At 37.1% G+C, this 17,889-nt stretch overlaps 1 protein-coding gene across 2 annotated transcripts in view; it reads right to left on the bottom strand.

Annotated features, from left to right (window-relative positions):
* Nucleotides 1-17,889, bottom strand: part of MAGI2 (membrane associated guanylate kinase, WW and PDZ domain containing 2) — a 1,476,322-nt gene that overhangs the window by 492,430 nt on the left and 966,003 nt on the right. For both annotated transcript variants that reach the window (XM_068972797.1, XM_068972798.1), the window contains exon 6: nt 7,863-7,942. In XM_068972797.1, the coding sequence (XP_068828898.1) occupies nt 7,863-7,942 (80 nt within the window). The remainder of the gene's footprint in view (nt 1-7,862; nt 7,943-17,889) is intronic.

Here is a 17,889-nt window from a genome sequence, read left to right as displayed (position 1 = left end):
TAGTTAAAATAAGCTGAAAAGCAGTTTTCATGTAGGTAAAAGGTTAAGATTACATAAGCTTTTTTTCCCTCCTATGGTAACATGAGACAACTAAATTCATACATACAAAATACACAAATGAAGGCATCCCATTCACATAGCTCTAATTCTTTTTGTGAAATTTATAGCCACTTTAACAGAATGGAGATGGTGGTGAGGGGGATGGCCTGTCTACTAATACCAGGCTGGAATTAGCTAGCTGGATAATTTTAGCCTAGATGGGTTTGTTCTCAAGGTAGGCCAACTATTCTGAATTTCTTTGCGTTTGTCTTTCATGAGGCTGATTTGTTGGCTCAGAGCATACTTGAAAGAAAGTGAAGAAGCAATTTAGAACCTATGGTACAATAAACTCTGTGCTTCTTGCATGTGAAACTAAATTTGAGTGATATAGATATCCTTTCCATTTTACAGGCCAGAAAACCTAGGCTCCTAGAGATTAAGTACCTACCTAAAAGCCCACAGATTGAGATCTAGAATAGAGCTTTCCTTGAAAAATTCTACATAATGTCCTTTCCTGAATACAATACCATAGTCCTATTGAGTTTAGTCATTTTTCATCTTTAAGGAGAGTCATACTGGGATTGAATTACTTTTGATATTAACCCTAATACAGTGATTCACATGGACTGTATCGTCACTGGGATGTTTATGACTGGAAACATCTCAAACACCACAGTGCTAATTCTGAGGGCTGCGGACAATACAATAATGCTTTATATGTAGTGCAGGCAATCTTACATCCAAATTCTTTAACAGTTAATTGCTATTTGAGTTTTGTTAAAGACTATATTGGCATGCTAAACAGTACTCCCCCAAATACTAATATTAGAATCCAGTAGTAGGTGGTGAGTTTTTCTGCCATGTAGACTGTTGCTAAAATTCCAAAAATGCACAGAGCCATGACAAATACAAAGGACACAACTACTTCAGTATTTGCAACCGTACTGTGAGAGAAGGAAATATGTTCTTATGTTTAGTGGTTATGTTATTCTTCAAACAAAAAAGCAAAATGATTACTTTAGTTTCAATAGAATAAGTGGTTGTTTAGTAAGTATTTGTGCTGAGTCATCCATGATGGCTTTTCTCCCCTTGGTACTAATAAGAAAACATTTGTTACTGCTTCTCTCATTCAAGGATGATTTAAATCAGGGTCCCATCTCTGTTTTACCCAGCTTCCTCTTTATAGTTGACTGAAGAATTACTTTCAGGCATCTATATAAACAGAGCTAAAGAAGCATATTTTTACAGATGCAATCTATATCTACATACACATCCATCATATGTACATTTATAAACTATGTACACATATACAACATGGGATTCAACCTTGTGAGATTAAATATAAATTATAATGATAATAAAGAATTTATGCTATGTAACCCAGTAAGGTCTAAATTGTATAATCTAAAAATAATTGCAATAAAATTTCTAGGTAGGATGAAGTTAGCAGGTTATAACCTAAAAGAACACATAGAAAATCTAGATTAAATGTAAAAAATAACCAAGGAATCAGAAAACTGCTGAAATAAAAGATCTAAAATGGTCTAAGAATCTGAAGAAGAAAGAACCCTGGAGAGGTAAGGAAAGATGCGTAGTTCATTTTTGTTGATTGGGCTGTGAGAAGAATCCAGCCTTAGCCTGGGAAGAAGGCCACCATGGGGGATGACAGAAATGGGGAGGCTGTTGCAGAATCTTGAGGGACTGACAGGCTCCAACAATGCCAATCATCCCATGATGATATCTGTCAAGTTCAGAAGAGGAGATACCCCTCGTCCAAGGTAAGGAGCAGTGGCTGCACTTTGCTGGAGTAGCTGTGAAGAGATACCCCACGTCCAAGGTAAGAGAAACCCAAGTAAGATGGTAGGTGTTGCGAGAGGGCATCAGAGGGCAGACACACTGAAACCATAATCACAGAAAACAAGTCAATCTGATCACACGGACCACAGCCTTGTCTAACTCAGTGAAACTAAGCCATGCCATGTGGAGCCACCCAAGACTGGCAGGTCATGGTGGAGAGGTCTGACAGAATGTGGTCCACTGGAGAAGGGAATGGCAAAACACTTCAGTATTCTTGCATTGAGAACCCCATGAACAGTATGAAAAGGCAAAATGATAGGATATTGAAAGTAACTCCCCAGGTTGGTAGGTGTCCAATATGCTACTGGAGACCAGTGGAGAAATAACTCCAGAAAGAATGATGGGATGGAGCCAAAACCAAAACAATACCCAGCTGTGGATGTGACGTGATAGACGCAAGGTCCGATGCTATAAAGAGCAATATTGCATAGGAACCTGGAATGTCAGGTCCATGAATCAAGGCAAATTGGAAGTGGTCAAACAGGAGATGGCAAGAGTGAACGTTGACATTCTAGGAATCAGCGAACTAAAATGGAACGGAATGGGTGAATTTAACTCAGATGACCATTATATCTACTACTGTGGGCAGGAATCCCTTAGAAGAAATGGAGTAGCCATCACGGTCAACAAAAGAGTCCAAAATGCAGTACTTGGATGCAATCTCAAAAACGACAGAATGATCCCTGTTCGTTTCCAAGGCAAACCATTCAATATCACGATAATACAAGTCTATGCCCCAACCAGAAACGATAGAGAAGCTGAAGTTGAACGGTTCTATGAAGAACTGCAGGATGTTTTAGAACCAACACCCCAAAAAGATGTCCTTTTCATTATAGGGGACTGGAATACAAAAGTAGGAAGTCAAGAAACACCTGGGGTAACAGGCAAATTTGGCCTTGGAATACGGAATGAAGCAGGGCAAAGGCTAATAGAGTTTTGCCAAGAGAATGCACTGGTCATAGCAAACACCCTCCTCCAACAACACAAGAGAAGACTCTACACATGGACATCACCAGACGGTAAACACCAAAATCAGATTGATTATATTCTTTGCAGCCAAAGATGGAGAAGCTCTATACAGTCAACAAAAACAATACCGGGAGCTCACTGTGGCTCAGATCATGAACTCCTTATTGCCAAATTCAGACTTAAATTGAAGAAAGTAGGGAAAACCACTAGACCATTCAGGTATGACCTAAATCAAATCCCTTATGATTATACAGTGGAAGTAAGAAATAGATTTAAGGGACTAAATAGATCTGATAGATAGAGTGCCTGATGAACTATGGATGGAGGTCCGTGACATTGTACAGGAGACAGGGATCAAGACCATCCCCATGGAAAAGAAATGCGAAAAAGCAAAATGACTGTGTGGGGAGGGCTTACAGATAGCTATGAAAAGAAGTGAAAAGCAAAGGAGAAGAGGAAAGATATAAGCAACTGAATGCAGAGTTCCAAAAAACAGCAAGGAGAGACAAGAAAGCCTTCCTCAGTGATCAGTGCAAAGAAATAGAGGAAAACAATAGAATGGGAAAGACTAAAGATCTCTTCAAGAAAATTAGAGATACCAAGGGAACATTTCATGCAAAGATGTGCACAATAAACGACAGAAATGGTAGGGACCTAACAGAAGCAGAAGATATTAAGAAGAGGTGGCAAGAATATACAGAAGAACTATACAAAAAAGATCTTCACGACCCAGATAATCACGATGGTGTGATCACTCACCTAGAGCCAGACATCCTGGAATGTGAAGTCAAGTGGGCCTTAGGAAGCATCACTACGAACAAAGCTAGTGGAGGTGATGGAATTCCAGTGGAGCTCTTTCAAATCCTGAAAGATGATGCTGTGAAACTGCTACACTCAATATGCCAGCAAATTTGGAAAACTCAGTAGTGGCCACAGGACTGTAAAAGGTCAATTTTCATTCCAATCCCAAAGAAAGGCAATGCCAAAGAATGCTCAAACTACTGCACAATTGCACTCATCTCACATGCTAGTAAAGTAATGCTCAATATTCTCCAAGACAGGCTTCAGCAATACATGAACCGTGAACTCCCTGATGTTCAAGCTGGTTTTAGAAAAGGCAGAGGAACCAGAGATCAAATGGCCAACATCCACTGGATCATGGAAAAAGCAAGAGGGTTCCAGAAAAACATCTATTTCTGCTTTATTGACTATGCCAAAGCCTTTGACTGTGTGGATCACAATAAACTGTGGAAAATTCTGAAGAAATGGGAATACCAGACCACCTGACCTGCCTCTTAACAAACCTATATGCAGGTCAGGAAGCAACAGTTAGAACTGGACATGGAACAACAGACTGGTTCCAAATAGGAAAAGGACTAAGTCAAGGCTGTATATTGTCACCCTGTTTATTTAACTTCTATGCAGAGTACATCATGACAAAGGCTGGGCTGGAAGAAGCACAAGCTGGAATCAAGATTGCCGGGAGAAATAGCAATAACCTCAGATCTGCAGAAAACCACCCTATGGCAGAAAGTGAAGAGGAACTCAAAAGCCTCTTGAAAGTGAAAGAGGAAAGTGAAAAAGTTGGCTTAAAGCTCAACATTCAGAAAATGAAGATCATGGCATCTGGTCCCATTACTTCATGGGAAATAGATGGGGAAACAGTGGAAACAGGGTCAGACTTTATTTTGGGGGTGCTCCAAAATCACTGCAGATGGTGACTGCAGCCATGAAATTAAAAGATGCTTACTCCTTGGAAGGAAAGTTATGGCTAACCTACACAGCATATTCAAAAGCAGAGATATTACTTTGCTGACTAAGGTCTGTCTAGTGAAGGTTATGGTTTTTCCAGTGGTCATGTATGGATGTGAGAGTCGGACTGTGAAGAAAGCTGAGCTGCCAAAGAATAGATGCTTTTGAACTATAGTGTTGGAGAAGACTCTTGAGAGTCCCTTGGACTGCAAAGAGATCCAATCAGTCCATTCTAAAGGAGATCAGTCCTGGGTGTTCTTTGGAAGGACTGATGCTAAAGCTGAAACTCCAATACTTTGGCCACCTCATGCGAAGAGTTGACTTATTGGAAAAGTCTCTGATGCTGGGAGGGATTGGGAGCAGGAGGAGAAGGGGACGACAGAGGATGAGATGGCTGGATGGCATCACTGACTCGTTGGACATGAGTTTGAGTAATCTCCAGGAGTTGGTGATGGAGGGAGGCCTGGCGTGCTGCAATTCATGGGGTTGCAAAGACTCGGACCTGACTGAGTGAATGAACTGAACTGAACTGAACTGAACTGGAGGTTTAAAATAAGCTGCTGCTGCTGCTGCTGCTAAGTCGCTTCAGTCGTGTCCAACTCTGTGCGACCCCAGAGACGGCAGCCCACCACGCTCCCCCGTCCCTGGGATTCTCCAGGCACCACAGATTTTTTGGAGTTTTTCAGTGTCAAGAAGAAAAAAAATTAACTGTTGATGTTCAAGAGCTATCCAGGGGCAGGCTCCACATGGACCCACTAGACCACATTTGATCCTCTGGACCAATGCCAGCCTGCTTCTATATTTTGTATGGTCCAAGAGATAAGTAAACAGTTTATACACTTCTAAATAATTGAGAAAAAAAAAAGGATGAATAATATTTTAATTGGTAAAAGTATATAAATCTCAAGTTTCTATGTACCTGAGCTACGTTTATTGAAATAAATCCATGCTCTTTATTTATATATAGACTTTGGCCACTTATCTAAACAATGAGTAGTTGCAAAGAGTACTGGGTAACCAAAGCCGAAAATATTTACTACCTGACCCTCTATAGATAATATTTGCTGATCTACAATAGGCTGTTGAAATTCTGGGTGGGCAAACACCGTGCAAAAAAAGTAGACTAGAGATAGACTGGGTCTCACCAAAGCTCAGTCCAACCTCATGTTGACCCAATTCTGATCAGATTAAGGTAATTAGCCTCCATTCTATCTCCCTAGTAGAAGAAGGATAAATCTTTGCCAGTGAAACATATTATCTAAAGCATCTACATTTTTTACACATATATTATACATATTTCAGCATTCAGAAAATTACTACCATTTTTTATCTGAGTTGACTTGTGAAACATATAAAGAACTTTGTCTTAACTTGTAGACTCAACAGCAATGCATTAACACTCAATATTTTAAACAATTTTAACCTAGGTAATTTAAATAAAAGAAAAAGAAGTAAAACACCAGTAATATTATGACCAAAAGGCACTTTTCTTGGTAAGAAAACCTAAGATATGTGTCTGGAACAATAGCATTTTACCTAGATATTAGTTTCCATTGTAAAATACTCCAATAATATATGAAATATGGTCTGTGGATTACTTATTTTGAACAAAATGAAAAACAGTCATTAACCAGTTATAAAATCATTATGAGCTATAAGACTCTTCTAGGACTCGTTTCTTAATGGCAAATGGATTGAGATACTGGTATATTTTAGGCATCTACCATCCTGAGAAGACAGACGAGTATGGATATAGGAGAAACTGATAACACTGAAATGTTATAGTTATTCAAAATGTTAAACTCACATCTCTCCCGGGATTTCAAGATTTGACTTTAATCACCTTTTATAATGAAGAGAGCAACTCAGAGAACAACAAGAGAGCTGAGAAGTTCAACATGTTAAAGAACTGCAAAATCACTGAATTCATCTGTGGCATAAGTAAACGGTAACTCCTAGATATAGCAGATCAGGTCATTTTAATTTATAACCAATAATAATTTCCAACACATGTCTTATATGTATCAATGAAATGTACCCTAATTGTGCTCATAGTCTCATATCACAAAATAACTGTAAAAAATTCACATACATATAGATGTACTTGTATACAGAAGGCATACAGATATAGCTATGAATATAAAATTAAGGTGATAAAAATTAGAGACTAATGCATTCAAATACGTACATGTAAATTGTATACTGATTTTTTAATTTAACTCAGTTGTATAACCAACTTGTGAATAGTTACCATATAACCTAAGAATGAACAATAGCATCTTGATATTATCTGAGACAGAATTATGTCAAAATTAAAGGACTTTTAGAATTACAGACTTCATAAAAAGTTGACTTTTTTAAAGCTTTTTAAAAAGTGTAAATATTCTTCATCACTTTCCTCACTTTTAAGAGCTCTTCAATGATGAGATGTCTCTGAACAAGGCTCTAATAATTTGATCAGATAAAAACTGTGAATGTGTTCAAATAATGAATCTTCAGGAGTATATGATATGTATCATTTTAGACAAATTATAAGTACTCTTTCAACATTAAACTCAATAGTACAAAACTTCTAAGTATCGTCAGTAACAGATTTCATCTATATAATTTACTATACAAGAACAAGGTTTTCATTCATCTAACCAACAAGATTATTTTTAAAAACCCTTCACATAGATGAAAACTGTTGATTTTCAAGCAAGTTAATGCCATTACACTGGGAAATGTAAAATGCTAAAGATAATCCAGAACATTCATGTGTTGTAGTTAAATGCTTGGTTGAAAGAAAGAATATTTACATATATCTTTAAATCATGGATTCATTCCTTAATAACTAGTAGAATGTTATGCCTCACAACACAAAAATAAAGCATTACTTATAGTTTCACAGTACTTTTCTCTATATACCATATTCAATTCCAATAAAAAGATCAGAGTACTCAGAGAGACATACTGCAAACAAAAACTCCCTAGTAGGTGGTGGAAAGTAAGGCCAGGAGTCAAGCAGAACCCACAGAGATGACAGAGCTGTGATATCCAGCGCAGTCACCTTACAGAGAAAAAGGAAAACCACATGGCCCTGCTGAAATGCCGAGTTAATTCTCTCTCCTATCTCAGCACTAAATATTACAGCTTCAAAATTGTCTCAATCAGCATACAGTTTCTTTAGACAAGACCCTCTTTTAAGAAATAGACACATTCTTGAAGTGCAACAGCAAAACACCATAAAAACTTAAATAACTCACCATTTTCTTTGCACTCTTCTGGAGGCTTAGCCTTTTTCGCAAGTCGTGGATCCAGCCATGATGTTGTCTTTGTGTTATGGCTGAAAAGAAAAGAGATCACTCTGAACAGACACATACTGAAAGGAATCAAGTTTATTCCTTAAGAGGAAAAAAAAAACCAAAAAACAAAACAGGGTTAGACCAACAAAATTGCAATCGATACACTTAATTTGCTTACTGGTTCTAAGTAGCCCTGAAGGAGGTGTAAGAGTAATTGTGCAAGGCAGCTGTAAATTTGGCAACCTCAGCTCCCTGTCCTCAAAGCAGCTATTTTTATTAAAATCAACTAGAATGTTGCCAAGTTAACCTCATTGAAAATGCAGAACTCATCCAGAGCAAAAGGAATTTATTACAAATACAGGATTCTCCAGTTGGAAGAGCACAGGCTGCAGGCTCTGATACCATTTCCTCAGTTTTGCAAAAGAATTATTTTCATCTTAAATCTGTCCTTTTCATAAGCAGTTGTTTTGTTACTCTTTTAACTACAGAGTTGGCAGAGAGTGTACAAAAGTGATACAAATTATAGCATGTTCTTGGGATTCCTACATTTTCTCAAAAAGTGATTAATAGCAATTTCATTAACCCACATTTAGCTATCTTCCATCTAAATACTTTCAATCCAGCTAGGGGGTAAAAATGCATGTATTCTAGCATTTCTGAGTGGAATTTCTGGGAATTAATAATTTTTAATGACAATTTTGTTTCAAAAAAAAAATGATTTCTGGGAAGTCTTGCAAAAATTTAAAAAGCAAAGGAGAGATGTTTTTAGAACAGGGTCTTTAAAAGAGATTCTGGAATGACCTGCACTGGAATCATCTGGTGGATTTAATGCATCTTCTGGATCCTCATAGAACTACCAAATCAGAATCTTTGAGGTGAGGCTGCAAAATCTCCATCTTTGGCTAGCACTAGAAGTGATTCTTATACATTCTGTACTTGAAAACTACATTACAAATGAACTATATTATGGTTATGAATGGCTCATAACTGTACAGTGGAGCTAAACTATTTGCTGTGAATAGCTGTCTCACGTTATCTCATCTGTCAATGGACAAAATACCAAGGACTTGACATCTGTGAGGACTGAAAAGAATGATCAGAGTCACAGATGTAGAAAACTGAGGTTTGTATAGAAAAGAGTTAGAATGTAATATGAAAGGGAAAAGTGGAAAACAGAAATATAAATTAAAGCCATATAACAAGATCTTTGAACACAGTTGTAAGGAAGTCAAAATTACAATTATGATGTCAGTTCACACGTGTTGACTGTTTCTTCAATGAGATTTAAATATATTTTATCATATTACAGTGTTAGCTAAATAATCTGATGAATCAATCTGCACTTAAAGCACAGTTCAGAAAAGTCTCCAGGTAGCATATTTAATAGCAAACTTCTAGAGATTAAGTGCCTACTTAATGAAGGGAATTTCAAGGCAGGAAGGAGGAGAAAAGGGGTTAAGGAGGGCAGTGAGCAAATGATTCCAGAGTGTTAAAGTACAGTTCAAAAAGTGTTTTCAGGATGATCGTATGTTTGCCCAAGTGCAGAGCCATCTCCGTTCTGAGAACCTAGACATTAATATCCTTGGGTCATGAAGTTTCTGCTCTTAAAAAAGATTCTCTTTTATTTCTGACATACATGTGGGGTAAAGAGAAAACACTTTCTAAACATTTTCCTTGTACTTAGGAACTCCTCAATAATTGATCTTTCTGAGCAGGACTCTAATAAATCTGATGAGATAAAGTCTATGAATTTGGTGAAATTATAAATTGTTGGGAGGGTATGCTAGCTTTTATTTTCTCCATATGTGACTTCTGTAAAGTAGTATCTCATTCTGGTCCTATTTGTAGTCATATCAATATCATCTAGTCTTTTCCTCTCAGTTAAAGACTTGATGCCTATGGACAGAATGGGGGTTATGACTATTCTAATGTAAGGATAGTGGCACTGGGTTCAGGGCTCATTGATCCCACCTGAAAAATAAAGTCACTGTAAAGATGCTTTTTATAGATATGCCTCAGCTCAAAGTATATATATGTGTGTGTGTGTGTGTGTGTATGTGTGTGTGTGCGTTGTTCATTTCAGTCACTCAGTCATGTCCGACTCTTTGCGACCCCATGAACTGCAGCACACTACACCTCCCTGTCCATCACCAACTCCCGGAGTCCACCCAAATCCATGTCCACTGAGTCGGTGATGCCATCCAACCATCTCATCCTCTGATGTCCCCTTCTCTTCCTGCCCTCAATCTTTCCCAGCATCAGGGTATTTTCCAATGAGTCAGCTCTTCATATCAGGTAGACAAAGTATTGGAGTTTCAGATTCAGTATCAGTCCTTCCAAAGAACACCCAGGACTGATCTCCTTTAGGATGGATTGGTTGGATCTCCTTGCAGTCCAAGGGACTCTCAAGAGTCTTCTCCAACACCACAGTTCAAAAGCATCAATTCTTTGGCACTCAGCTTTATTTATAGCCCAACTCTCATATCCATACATGACCACTGGAAAAACCATAGCCTTGACTAGACGGACCTTTGTTGGCAAAGTAATGTCTCTGCTTTTCAACATGCTATCTAGGTTGGTCATAACCTTCCTTCCAAGGAGTAAGAATATTTTAATTTCATGGCTGCAATCACCATCTGCAGTGATTTTGGAGCCCAGAAGAATAAAGTTAGCCTCTGTTTCCACTGTTTCCCCATCTATTTGCCATGAAGAGATGGGACTGGATCTTAGTTTTCTGAATGTTGAGCTTTAAGCCAACTTTTTCACTCTCCTCTTTCACTTTCATCAAGAGGCTTTTTAGCTCCTCTTCACTTTCTGCCATAAGGGTGGTATCATCTGCACATCTGAGGCTATTGATATTTCTCCCAGCAATCTTGATTCCAGCTTGTGCTTCCTCCAGCCCAGCGTTTCTCATGATGTACTCTGCACATAAGTTAAATAAGTAGGGTGACAATATACAGCCTTGACTTAGTCCTTTTCCTATTTGGAACCAGTCTGTTGTTCCATGTCCAGTTCTAACTGTTGCTTCCTGACCTGCATACAGGTTTGTTAAGAGGCAGGTCAGGTGGTCTGGTATTCTCATCTCTTTCAGAATTTTCCACAGTTTATTGTGATCCACACAGTCAAAGGCTTTGGCATAGTCAATGAAGCAGAAATAGATGCTTTTCTGGAACCCTCTTGCTTTTTCCATGATCCAGTGGATGTTGGCCATTTGATCTCTGGTTCCTCTGCCTTTTTGAAAACCAGCTTGAACATCTGGAAGTTCATGGTTCATGTATTACTGAAGCCTGGCTTGGAGAATTTTAAGCATTACTTTACTAGCATGTGAGATGAGTGCAATTGTGCGGTAGTTTGAGCATTCTTTGGCATTGCCTTTCTTTGGGATTGGAATGAAAATTGACCTTTTCCAGTCCTGTGGCCACTGCTGAGTTTTCCAAATTTGCTGGCATATTGAGTGCAACACTGTCACAGTGTCATCTTTCAGGATTTGAAAGAGCTCCACTGGAATTCCATCACCTCCACTAGCTTTGTTCGTAGTGATGCTTCCTAAGGCCCACTTGACTTCACATTCCAGGATGTCTGGCTCCAGGTGAGTGATCACACCATCGTGATTATCTGGGTCGTGAAGATCTTTTTTGTACAGCTCTGTGTATTCTTGCCACCTCTTCTTAATATCTTCTGCTTCTGTTAGGTCCCTACCATTTCTGTCCTTTATTGTCCCCATCTTTGCATGAAATTTTCCCTTGGTATCTCTAGAGATATGTGTTGATGTCTATGTTTTTATGTGCTACCAAAAAGCTTGGGAGGTAAACAAGGAAAATAAACTTCCCTTCTATTTACCCACACCTACTTCTTCCAAATTCTTCCCCTATTTTGGAGCAAAGTCATTTCTAAGTCTCTAAGATGTATTCACAAGAGAAGACACATCTTTAGATAAGTATGAAGGCAACATTACTAAGCCACTGCAGGCAGTCAAATTACCATTTCTATACAGCTCCAACATGGGTTTCTAATACTGTCTAATTTAGTAGAGACTCATGAATTTCCTATTTTTCCTGAGTTTATATAAAGCATTTCATTACAGGATGATTTTTTCAGGTTGAACTAGCATTAACAGTGTGTCACTTTAATACATTTTGACAGATTGAGTCTCTTATAGTTAACAGCATTTTTAGCTGATCCTCTGAACTGATTCTGAAAGAAAGTGGGTTGTAGTTACCTCCAGTAATTGTCACAAACATCTCATAAATATACAGCATGGTATCTTCCACGAGTGGCTCTCACAAGCCTTTGAGTTCGCATGCTTCTTTAAGATGCCTTACAAAGGGGATATTTTTAATGCATTTGGGAGACAACAGACTAGGTGGCTTTTCCACTTCCTTAAATTATATAACTTTTAAACCTCAACATTTCCACTTGAAAATAAGATTTGACATTGGGCAGGAGATCGTGTAAAAGGGGACCACTGAGGATTTTTCACAGTCTGCACACCATCCTTCCTCAAGAGTTAAGAATGTGATTTCCTGTCACTTTCATTACTAGAGAAGATGCAGATGCAGAACACCAGTTTTCTGCTTTTCCCCAAATTGTGAGGAGGATGAATAACAAGAAGGTAAGATGCTAATTCTACCTAACCCTGTATTTCAATACTAGTTTCTTCTACAGAGACACATACACATATATAGGCTGCCTTTGCAAAGAAACTTTTTCTAGTTGAGGACTGAAATATATATCTTCCAGGAACTTTGAATCATAGTAATATACTACTCTATGTATTTCTATGGCTAAAGTTAATGTGATGATTATGAAGAGTAAGAGATCAAGTGGAGTCAGTAGCTATTCAAGTTCTATCACTGTCATATTTTAAAACCTTAATGAAAACCTTAAAAAATAGTATATCCAAAAGTCTTTGATGTTAAACCATCCAGGAGGACCGGAGTAAACCAGAAGTGAAATTTCCATTCTGCAATTCTACTTTAAATTCACAGTAGAATGGCCTTGAAGACATGTGATAGGCTGACTTGTAATGAATTTGAAATTTCTGGATATTTTTTAAGTTTAACCTTTTTCCAAATTGACAAAAGCAGCACAATAAATAATAACATCTTATCTGCCGAGGAAACAGTCTTCTCATACAGAAAATGCTTCCCTTTAACAGGAAAAGCCGCTGACATGCCATACCACTGCAAAGATATTCTTATTATCTTGTAACATTTCCCGATTGCCTATTTTGTCAGGGACTGCGCTAGAACTTCCATAGCATCACTTCATTTAATGCTAAAGAGTCTTTGTGGCTAGTATTTTTAACTCCATTTTACAGAAAAAGGAAGGCTGAGAGAAGAAGAGTGACTTGCCTAAGGATACATACCTAGTGCATGAAAGTAAAAGGGCTGGCATTATACAGACATATCTGATTCCCAACGCCAAGTGTTTTTTTTTTTTTTTTTTTTTTAATGATCTGAAACCAGAGACATAATAAATCTAAAACTTTGCTTTTTATACAGAGAAGCTTTATTTCACTCTCTTGGATAACAGTTAAAAATCTTTTTCCTAGTTTCATTGCCAATGGTTTACAAACTGAGACTTTTATCTCCTTTGTGACAATAGTAATCACTGATCAAATTCCTTTGTGTTAAATGCCTTGTACTTGGTATTATATTAAACTGTACATGCGTAGCGATATTATCACTAAAAATATTTTCTCCTTATAAACTTGAATTCTCTATTCAAGTTAAAATCAAATCTGAATATTTTTTCCAGAATAGTCTTACAATGGTGATGTATATAATCTACATGTGAATATTGAGTCAGAGAGGTTATAAACAATTAGGGTAATAAAAAAGCTTTCAAATGAGCAGAGTATTTATTAGGAGTAAAACAAAGTTTTCACACAGGTCATGCCCACTCTATCCTCTGTCCTTTTTTTTTTTTTCATTTACTCTATGTTTTTCCAGTTGGGCTCAAACCTGTTAATGGTTTCCTAGGTATACAAAAGGCTCAATGTTGACCCAATTCAAATCCAATTTTAAGACAACTCCTCTTTTCATTTTTCCCTTCATTCTGTTCTCTTTTACTCTTTTCTTCCTACCTTTGTACTGACACTGAAATCAAAATAATATTTTCACTACTGCACAAATACTAGATGGCATTTCATCAACTGAAATTTGATTAGTGGATAAGAAACTTTTATTATCAAATATACTCCTTTCCTTTGCTCTGTTTTCTTTAAAAAATAGTAACAGACTTAAAACAATGATAAACACATTGAATTTTGAAAGTTCTCCAGAAAAGCCAATTCTGAATCTTAGTTTTTATTAGATAAACTGCATTTTCATCTTGGGAAATACTACCCTGGGAGAATAAAAACAGATTGAACTCAATAATATTTGACAGCATGAAACATAGTAACAAGGTAAACAAGGCCCAGAAAAACATTTTAGAGTCCTCTGAGCGATTTAAGATGCATGTGAATGTTAAAATTCTAGCAGTAGTCACATATGTTCAGAATCAGAAATAACACAGAGATTACTGGCTGTATTTTATGTATTTTTAAAAATTAACATTCATTTTTAAAGGAATATACATATTTACATTTCATATAATAGTCAGTAAAGTCCTCAGATTGATTATGTCAGTTTCTGAAAGATTTTGTCTTCCCTCTTGATCATTATTTCAGAAGGAAGAACTGTTGAACAATGACTGGACACATCTAATTGATAATGAACAGTAGGAGCTTTTCTATTTAAGACTTTAATTGTACTGCTTAATCTTTTCTATTTATACATCGATAATCCACATAAAAATTGTCAATGACCTTTATAGTGGTTATCTGTTTCCTAAACAATATTCTTAAAATTTTGTTAAGCACATGAATTATGAGCTTGTCATCATATTGCCTTTCATATATTTAGAATACATTTTTAAAAGAGGTTTTATTATAAATTTATCCTGGATATTATGAGTGTTTGTTGCAAACTATTTTGTCTGAACGCTTATTTTCTGTCTGGAGACTACACTAGAACCTTGTACAGAAAAAAAATATTCAATATATCTACTGCTATTGTAAAACAAATAACAGAGAGTAAGCAAAGACCAGATGTTGGTATACACCAAGCCTAGACTGAGAAAACATTTAGACTTTACCAAAAAACCAACTTTTCTTTCCAGTAAATTTCAAAAATATTTCATTTTCTTTCAATAACTGAAAGTACTAAATTTGTTGAAAATGGGAATTGGTGATTTACTTAAAACTTAAGAAAATATAGAAATAGCAACAACAGATGAAATAGATCATGTGTCTTATTTAGAATTTGGGAAAGCCTGTATATCCAAGACATTCTCCATAGGTGATTTTCGGTTTCAAAAGCTGATTTTGAAAAATCTATTATTTAAGATGACATAGTGTTCACTGCTATTCGGGAAGATGTTAGTAAACAAATAGGTTCTTGTTGCTGTTTTGTGTTTTGCCAAAGCAATAGCAGTCTCTTTTATGTCACTAACTAAACTGACTCCCAAACAAAGAACTAATTTAATGGGATTCCCAAAGCATGTCAATCCAGATTAACCCTGTGGCAGCAATTCTTTATGGAACATTTAGCCTCTGGAATAGTAAATTCTGGCTGAGAAACTTATAAAACAAATACCATTTGTAATATAAAAGTCCGTTTTTTTCTTTTTTTTTAGCCAGTGCCTGTTTACATATTGGAAGTAGCATGGGATAATGTCAATGGCTTTGCAGGGTCACAAAGCCGTAAGACCTTGGGAATGTTAATTTGTCCAAGGTGCCTCAGAATCTCATGTATAAAATGGGAGTACCTCAAGTGCTTCAAAGGGACGTCAAGAGTTGAACACAGCGAGTGACTAACACTATCATACAATATATGTAAAGAAGGCACCATGGCAACTTAGTTAACAGCAAGGACCCTGTAGCCACATTTTGCCCATGAAAATACGGAAATAGGAATGTTGTCAGTTTTGTTGACCACTGTAACCCAGGGTTTAATAAAATAGTTCCTAGAACACAGGGTGTACCCAATAAATATGTGTTGAATAAATGAAATCAAAGCATCCTAGCTTTGTCATTTCCTGGTTATATGACCAAAGGCAAGGTGCCTCTGTAAGTTTTAGGTTCCCAAAATGAGAAATAAATAAGCACAATGTAAATGCTTAACATATTAGCTTTACTGCTAAGTAAGCTGAACACAGACTGTAAAATGTAGGCACTAAATATGTGGTAATCATTATTACTAATTTGAAGGTACAATTAATCTACTATTTAAAAAGATAATATTAATGAAGAAGATATTATGAGTTAAGGAGACTGTTGGTTTTAAACAATAGTATACCCTTGAAAGTCATCAACCAGTCCATTCTGAAGGAGATCAGCCCTGGGATTTCTTTGGAAGGAATGATGCTAAAGCTGAAACTCCAGTACTTTGGCCACCTCATGTGAAGAGTTCTCTGCAATTTAAAATTCTGTTCTTTAAAAATACTTGTTCAGATACTCACCTTTTCCCATTAAATGTCACTATAAGTGATAAAAGGAATCTGCTTTAATTATTCAACAAAAGAAGGAGTCTTGAAGACTGTGGGAAATAATTGCCCCTTTTGTTCAATATTGAGAACAATGATAAAAATTTCCCTCATCTTTTATCTGCAGCACTTGTAAAGAGTGAGACATATAAACTATCTGTCAATACTGAGTAAATCAATAATTATTTTAAAACATTGCATAGATGATAAAAATTAAATACCTCATTACCTTAACTCAAAGGTTTTATGTATATATGTAAATACTTATAAATATATATGTGTATATATATATATATATATACATATATAATGGGGAACTAAAGAACAAGAGGGGAACTAAAGAATGTCTTGATGAGGGTGAAGGAGGAGAGTAAAATAGCTGGCTTAAAACTAAATACTGAAAAAACTAAGATCATGGCATCCTGCCCCATTACTTCCCGACAAATAGAGGCAGGAAAAGTGGAAGTAGTGACAGATTTCTTCTTCTTGGGCTCTAAAACCACGTGGATGGTGACTGCAGCCATGAAATCAGAAAGTGTTTGCTTTTTGGTAGGAAAGCTATGACACACCTAGACAGTGTGTTGAAAAGCAGAGACATTACTTTGCTGATGAAGGTCCATATAATAAAGGCTATGGTCTTCCCAGTGGTCACATACAGTTGCGAGAAAGTGAAAGTCATTCAATCATGTATGACTCTTTGTGACCCCATGGACTACACAGTCCATGGAATTCTCCAGCCAGAATAGAGGACTGGGTAACCATTCCCTTCTTCAGGGGATCTTCCCAACCTAGGAATCAAACCCAGGTCTCCTGCATTGCAGGCGGATTCTTTATCAGCTGAGCCACAAGGGAAGGCCAAGAATACTGGAATGGGTAGCCTATCCCTTCTCCAGCGGATCTTTCTGACCCAGGAATCAAACCAGAGTCTTCTGCATTGTAGGTGGATTCTTTACCAACTGACAGCGAGAGCTGGACAATAAAGAATGCAGACTGCCAAAGGATTGATGCCTTTGAACTGTGGTACTGGAGAAGACTCCAGAGAGTCCCATGGAGAGCAAGGAGATCAAACCAGTCAATCTTAAAGGAAATCAACCCTGAATATCCACTGGAAGGACTGATGCTGAAGCTCAAACTCTAGTATTATGGTCATCTAATGAGAATAGTTGACTCATTGGAAAAGTCCCTGATGCTGGGAAAGATTGAGGGCAGAAGGAGAAGAGGGCATCAGAGGATGAGATGGCCGGATGGCGTCACTGATGCAATGGATATGAACTTGGGCAAACGTCAGGAGATGGTGAGGGACAGAGAGGCCTGGTGTGCTACAGTACAAGGGGTTGCACGGAGCTGGAAATGACTGGGTGACAGAACAACAACAATATTTTAATACGTATTTAAATGAATACTTCATTTAAGCATAGGTAGAATTCCCTTCTACTCAGAAATGGAACTAACCTTT

This window comes from Capricornis sumatraensis, chromosome 5, assembly GCF_032405125.1.
Source record: "Capricornis sumatraensis isolate serow.1 chromosome 5, serow.2, whole genome shotgun sequence".
Taxonomy (NCBI): domain Eukaryota; kingdom Metazoa; phylum Chordata; class Mammalia; order Artiodactyla; family Bovidae; genus Capricornis; species Capricornis sumatraensis.
Note: the sequence above shows the minus strand (reverse complement) of the source record. Positions and strands in the feature narration are given on the sequence as shown.